This window comes from Perca fluviatilis, chromosome 22, assembly GCF_010015445.1.
Source record: "Perca fluviatilis chromosome 22, GENO_Pfluv_1.0, whole genome shotgun sequence".
NCBI classification, from domain to species: Eukaryota; Metazoa; Chordata; class Actinopteri; order Perciformes; family Percidae; genus Perca; species Perca fluviatilis.
The window spans coordinates 26,337,082-26,344,581 of NC_053133.1; the positions used below are offsets into that span (position 1 = coordinate 26,337,082).

A 7,500-nucleotide genomic window follows, 5' to 3' on the forward strand; every position below is an offset into this window, starting at 1 on the left:
CGTTCTCTCTCTCTCCTCCCTCCCTCTCTCTCTCCTCCCTCCCTCCCTCGTTCTCTCTCCCTCCCTCTCTCTCTCCTCCCTCCCCTCTCCCTCCCTCCCTCTCTCTCCCTCTCTCCTCCCTCCCTCGTTCTCTCTCTCTCCTCCCTCCCTCCCTCTCTCTCTCTCCTCCCTCCCTCTCTCTCTCCTCCCTCCCTCTCTCTCTCCTCCCTCTTTTATAATCCATCTCTACGTCCGTCCGTGATGTTGAGTTTCTCTGTGTTAAACGAAGCTGCAGTTTGAATAAAAAATAAATCTTTGAATAAAAGAAAAGAAAGTTCGAGAATTTCTGACTTACATGGTTGCCATGGCGATGTCCCTCTCCGACAGGCTGAGTTTGGCAGGTTTGGGGACGACCGGCAGCTCGATCTCAAACTTGGACATCTTGCACATGGTTCCATTCTTAAAAAACAACACACAAAAAACAACAGCCGAGGATCTTCTAAGTCAGATTATTTTAATGTTTTGTTGGATAAATAAATGTTTGACTCAAAAAATGTATCCTTCCTGTCTGTTTTTCAAAGTTTCTACAAAAATGGGTTTCTTTTAACCAAATTGCCACAAAAAAACAACACGATTGGTTCAATAAAACATTCTTCGCAATTCCAGCTGTTATATTTTACAGCATTTAAAAGGTCCCATGGCATGACAATTTCACTTTATGAGGTTTTTTAACATTAATATGAGTTCCCCCAGCCTGTCTATGGTCCCCCAGTGGCTAGAAATGGTGATAGGTGTAAACCGAGCCCTGGGTATCCTGCTCTGCCTTTGAGAAAATGAAAGCTCAGATGGACCAATCAGGAATCTTCTCCTTATGAGGTCATAAGGGGAAAGGTTACCTCCCCTTTCTCTGCTTTGACCACCCAGAGAATTTGGCCAGCCCATGAGAGAGAGAGAGAGACATCATGTCTTTTAAATGAGCAAAGTGGCAGTTGGTCAAGACCACACCCCCACCCTGCACCTTGCCCCCCCCCCCACCTCTCTCTTCCTCAATAGCTACAGACACAGAAATGGCACATCCTAAGGAAAGCTCATTGTGGGACTGGCTCTAGTGGCTGTAATTCTGCACCAAGGCTGAATTTCGGGAAAGAGACTTCAGATACAGTATTAGGGGACCACTAAGGTCTATATAAAAGAGACTTCAGATACAGTATTAGAGGACCACTAAGGCCTATATAAAAGAGACTTCAGATACAGTATTAGGGGACCACTAAGGTCTATATAAAAGAGATTTCAGATACAGTATTAGAGGACCACTAAGGCCTATATAAAAGAGACTTCAGATACAGTATTAGAGGACCACTAAGGCCTATATAAAAGAGACTTCAGATACAGTATTAGGGGACCACTAAGGTCTATATAAAAGAGATTTCAGATACAGTATTAGAGGACCACTAAGGCCTATATAAAAGAGACTTCAGATACAGTATTAGGGGACCACTAAGGTCTATATAAAAGAGACTTCAGATACAGTATTAGGGGACCACTAAGGTCTATATAAAAGAGACTTCAGATACAGTATTAGGGGACCACTAAGGTCTATATAAAAGAGACTTCAGATACAGTATTAGGGGACCACTAAGGTCTATATAAAAGCATCCAAAGAGCACCATGTCATGGGACCTTTAAAAAAAAAAAAAAAAAAAAAAACTGGTTTAAATGGTTTACAAACCTTTTCCTGACAAACAGCTAACAGCTAGCCAATGAGAGCCTGGCTATCAGCATCCTTTACCCTGGCCCAACTGGGCGAGCTCATGAATAGTAATGAGCTCAGGCAGTATGATGTCAGACTGACCAGCTTTTGTGATTGGCCTGATTTCTCTGCTTATTTCTGTTCAGTGTCTAGAGCTGTCAGAGGAGGTAGCAGTTCATTTTCACATTCACCACATAACACACACAGATAAGGACCTCACAGATTTAAAAAACAATTTAAGTAAAAACGGTTTTGTGTGGCAGGGCACCTGGGAGGATAACACAAGGGTGAAAACATGCGTTAGAATCTAGAATCTAGCGTGTGTGCTCACCCTGAAGGCGAAGGGCTGCAGGATGTTTCCCTGCACGGTGGTGGACAGCAGGATGACGGTGGTCTCGGGACAGTACTGGTACCAGTTCACGTTGATGCTCTGACTCTTCAGCAGCTTCAGACTGCGTTTGTCTGGAAACACCTGAGAGAAGAGACAAACCAAACACAACTCTGTAGTATTACTGTCCACCCCAGAGAACGAAAACTCTTGCTGTCCTCAGACCTTTAACCACCAGAAAATATTCACATTTAAGAAGCTGGGAAAAGAGATTTTTTTTTTACTTAATTTTTTCATAACAAATAAAAAAATTACTCAAACTCTACATTAAAGGTCCAATATGTAATATTTGTACTGTAATAAATCCAAAAATGACACCAATGCCTCATCAGATATTAAGGAAACATGTTAAACTGAAATACTATCTTTTCTGACAACAATGCTAATGTCAGTATTTTTTCTTTTTGAAATTTACGTTTATGTTTTGATCTGTGTGTTGTTATCAACGGCCCAGTTTGACAGCCAGGCCGGGTTGCCAGATCTACCTGTAAAAACGTAAACCCAGCACGCTACAGCTGTAACGGTAGTACAGCCATGAAAGCAGCAAACAAACGAACAGGATCAACAGAGATAGATTCTACCCGACCTAAAAAAAAGAAAACAGCATTTTTCTAACAGTTGCGTGACCAGAGACGTAACAACCCCCTGGTAAATATTGGAGATGTATTTGAAAGATGGAGACAGCTTAGAGCCCAAAAGGACGCAGAATTGGCTTATTTCCTCCTGAACCGGTAAGCATTAGCTTCAGGCTAATTTATCACAGCTACTAGGGGCATTTTTTGTCATTTCAACATTTGTGTACTCACATTGAATTATATAGCTAGAGTACCGGAGTTGGTTACTTGCAAAAACAATTGAGACAGTAAAGTGATCCCGACTGGTCCTGGCTAACGCTGCCTTGCTAACCCTGCTTACTGCTAACGTTACCGGGGGACCAGGCAAGCCCATGGCTGTTTACAGCATGTAGCCTCTTCAGCGGCTGGAGCCGACAACGGTGAGTTATTTTAAACCACGAGAGGGGGGCTGTAAATCGGAAAGAGAGGCCTGTGAGTTTGCAGTGTGTTTAGCGATTGTTGCCGTAATTCTAAGCCAATGAAGTGTGTTCCGTCGGCAAGGTAGTGGTATATTTAGCGTTTCGTATTGTAATTCTAAGCCGAGGAAGTGTGCCTGACTGGCGTGTGGAGAGGACGGTGAGGTTGTTGTGTTTTTAGCGGTTCATACTGTAATTTTAAACCGAAAAAGTGTGTCTGTCAGTTGGTTACAGAGCCCCGAATGAGCACGGGCTTTTATGACTGTCAATATAGCCAGAATCTAACGTTAGCTACTCTGCTGTGCTGTGGAGTAATGTCTGGCTATGTGAGACTAGCATCTAACGTTAGCTACTCTGCTGTGCTGTGGAGTAATGTCTGGCTATGTGAGAAAAGCGTCTAGCAACATTGTTGTGAATGCTGCGGTCTCAGCCTGGCAACCTCCGTGAACTTCGAGTCTGGGCAGGAGGGGGCGGGGGAAACGACTCTCCAGTATTTTGAATTTGTACTGCAGTAACTATTTTAACCGCTAGCTGCCAGTATTACACACAATATTACATATTGCACCTTTAACCCTTGTGTTGTCTTCCCGTCGACGACGCAACATTGTTGTCGCTTCCCCCCTGATGTTTTTGTCATGTTTTTCCAATATTTTTGTCACTTTGACATTTTTTTGTCACATTTTCGAGATGTTTTTTTCACTTTTTCCGTGTTTATTTTTTTTTCACTTTTTCCGATGTTCTTGTTGATTCTTTTTCTGCACCTCTGACGTATCTTTGGGTTTTTTTCCACGATTTTGAAGCTTTTTCCGACATTTTTTCAACGTCCTATTATCATTTTTTTTTTTTCAAATGCTAGAAAATTGAATAAAACACCCACATTCAATGAAAGTAGTGAACAGATCTTTTTTTTTTTTTTTATGTGAAGAGCGATGTATGGAACAATACACGTTATTTATTTTTGAAAATGGGTCAAATTTGACCTGAGGACAACAGGAGGGTTAAACACACTAATTAATAATAAAAATTACCTGGTAGAACTCTATTCCCTGATCTGTGATGAAGACGATCTCATTCCAGTTGGTCCAACAGAAACCCAAAACACTCGCGTTCTTCGTCTGCGGGACAAAACACGCAAAATACCGTCAATTTACAGAACAAAAAAAGCCATCACAGAGCTCAACTTTACTCATATTCTTAATCAGTTGTCACTCTTAAACTTCTACATTTCTCCTCACGTCTCAATGAAGTTATGTAGAAATTAGAATCAAGAGGCAAAAGGGTGGAAATACCTTTTCAAAATAAAGAGACAGAAGATACTAAAGCATACCTTGCATTCCTGGGTGAACTCTGTGTGTGGATAGTCGGGTATGAAGTTGATGAAGTCCTGAAGAGAACATCAAATCAATAGTTTAGGTCAGAGTTTCCCTTCCGGATAACAACACAAAATTAAAGCTGCACAGTTAACCACACACACCGCATGTCTTAGCTTTATAATGCATAACAGTAAAGCCGTCCAACAAAGTGCTGCCGCGAGGGACTAAACGCTGAGAGACGCATAAACACACTGTGAGGCGCTCGAGATTGTATCGCAATGATTTATTCCTCCACTCGTAAAATACAACTAGCGCCGCAGTTACCAAATGTAAAGTTACCTTGTGAGTCGAACAGCCTAGGGCGTAATCTACTTTAGACGTCACTATGTGCTCTAAGCTTATTTATTTGAAGAGCTTTTTGTTACTTTTATTGTTATTTTTATGTGGGATTTGTTCCTAAAGAAATGGGAGCGTTGAGAGTTGAGCTCGGAGGGGAACGAAATTAATTGGGAGACAGCTTTGGGACAACATTTCCCATTGTTCCAAGAACCCAAATCACCAGCAGATCCACTTCAACATATGTCATAGGACATACTGGACTCCTCAGAAGAGATACGTCTCTAAAGTCATTCCTACTCCCTATTGCACGTTCTGCCAACCTGACCAAACTGGAACTTTCCTGCACGAGGTCTGGGAGTGTGAACAGGTGCATGAGTTCTGGAATAAAACAACATCAGTAATATCTGATGTGATAGGATGTCGACTTCCTACTGACCCGATTGTCTTGTTACTTAATGACGACTCTAAATTACACCTGCTTGGGAGACAGAAGAAAGTTTTGGCTAGCCGGCTCGACAGCAACCAAGAAAATGATAGCTCAACGCCCACTCGCTTTGTATAAAACAGTGGTTGGTGTATTTTCTGGACATAGTTATGCTGAGCTCTCTACAGCAAGGATTAACAAAGCCAAGTTTTTTCTTTTCTTTTCCTCGAGACCGTGGAGGGTGGAGGGTGGGAGGTTTTCTTGTTCAAGTGTGTTTTTCTGTTCTATATTTTTAAATTGGAAAAATAATAAAAAATGTATCTTAAATATTTTTTTTATTATTATTTTTTTTTATTTAAGATAAAATACAATTTCAGTGTCACTTTTGATAAGAGGGCACATCTGTTTTTTTATAAAAAGAAAGGAATATGTTTCAGTCATTTGTCTGCAGTTATAAACGATCCTGAGAAAATCGTATCGTGAACGTAAAATCGTTAAATCGTATCGAATCATCGTTACATCACTACTGACCAGACAGCGTCAGTGTCTAGTTCTCACCACAGATTTCGAAGTCCTCTGAACTGCCAAGATCTTATTTCCGATGGAGAACTTGATACACTTCACTTCTCCTTTATCGTCCATTCTGAGAAGGAAAACGAGCACATTACACGATCAATATTCGGGATTATTGTTTTCACATTTAACACCACGGATGCAGATTCAAAATTGCCGATAATAAAAAAAGGTCAACAACATCACTAATTCCCTACACAGGCTGATGTACCTGAAGGCAACGCTGCTCTTGTCGTCCGGACCTTTGACCACCACCCCCGTGGCTCCACCTGAACGCACGGCAAACACCTGCAGCCAGAAAAAAAACCATCAGAAAACCACATACGCATCGACAGAATGAAAAGTTATCTTTGTCGTTTCTATTCTTCTCCGGGCTCGGGTTGCAGGGCGAGCCGAGCCACATTGACCAGCTCTGACTGGAAGATCCAGAGGCGTTTCCAGGCCTGGGTGGAGACATCAGGTGGATGCAAAGTCTCTTATTGGATATAATTCATAATTTAATTTATACTGTTTATTGATCCCCAGTGGGGAAATTACAATTTACACACTGAAATGCACACAGACATGTTCAGGACCTATTCATGCACAAATGGAGAGATTTCAGAGTGAGTGGGCTGCCAGTGCTGGACCAGCGCCCTGAGCGATTGGGGGGGGTACGGTGCCTTGCTCAAGAGCACCTGGCAGTGCCCAGGAGGTGAACTGGCATCTCTCCAGCTACCAATCCACACTCTGTACTTTGGTCTGTACTGGGACTTGAACCAGAGACCCTCCGGTTCCCAACCCAAGTCCCTACGGACTGAGCTACTCGCTTGAACCGGAAGTCCTTCAGTCCCTCCTTCTGTCCCTCCTTCAGTCCCTCCTTCTGTCCCTCCTTCAGTCCCTCCTTCTGTCCCTCCTTCTGTCCCTCCTTCTGTCTCTCCTCCTGTCCCACCTTCTGTCTCTCCTCCTGCAGCCCTCTCCTTCTTGAATAGGGGTCAGGGGAGGGGTCTTCTTTGATCTTTTGGCTACCTCATTTCATCCTCTCTTTTCGATACTGCCTAAAACGCTGGTATCGGTAAGTACTGGAGTTTATGCACCGATCTGATACCACGTAATAAACCTAAAGAAAATCTACGTTAAAAGTAGTTTATTTATGTTATTTTTCCGTTATAACTGACTGTCAAACTGGATATTAAAGAAAGTTCTGGGGCATTCATTGTTTGTGTTAGTTCATGTTTCACAAAGAGTTTAACCTGAGCAAGACCGACAACAGAGATAGAAATCATATCTCATCCATACAGGGATAGTAGTATACAGCTGTTATACATCATATCTCATCCATACAGGGATAGTAGTATACAGCTGTTATACATCATATCACATCCATACAGGGATAGTAGTATACAGCTGTTATACATCATATCACATCCATACAGAGATAGTAGTATACATCTGTTATACATCATATCACATCCATATACAGAGATAGTAGTTTATTTTTTTTTTTTTATTTTTTTTTTTTTTTTTTTTTTTTTTTTTTTTTTTTTTTTTTTTATTTTTTTAATTTTTATTATTTTTTTTTTTTTTTTTATTTTATATATATTTATTAAAAGTTTTTTTTTTTTTTTTTTTTTTTTTTATATTATAAAAAAAGAAAGTTATTTTTTTTTTTTTTTTTTTTTCTTTTCCCTTCCTACAAAGAAATATTAGTATACAGCTGTTAAA

At 41.0% G+C, this 7,500-nt stretch overlaps 1 protein-coding gene across 1 annotated transcript in view; it reads right to left on the minus strand.

The window, feature by feature from the left end:
- Positions 1-7,500, minus strand: part of rmc1 (regulator of MON1-CCZ1) — a 22,241-nt gene that overhangs the window by 13,589 nt on the left and 1,152 nt on the right. The window contains exons 2-7 of the mRNA XM_039790716.1: positions 6,008-6,084; positions 5,782-5,866; positions 4,475-4,531; positions 4,176-4,262; positions 2,061-2,201; positions 335-438 (exon numbers count right to left, since the gene is read on the minus strand). Coding sequence (XP_039646650.1) covers positions 335-438; positions 2,061-2,201; positions 4,176-4,262; positions 4,475-4,531; positions 5,782-5,866; positions 6,008-6,084 — 551 coding nt within the window. The remainder of the gene's footprint in view (positions 1-334; positions 439-2,060; positions 2,202-4,175; positions 4,263-4,474; positions 4,532-5,781; positions 5,867-6,007; positions 6,085-7,500) is intronic.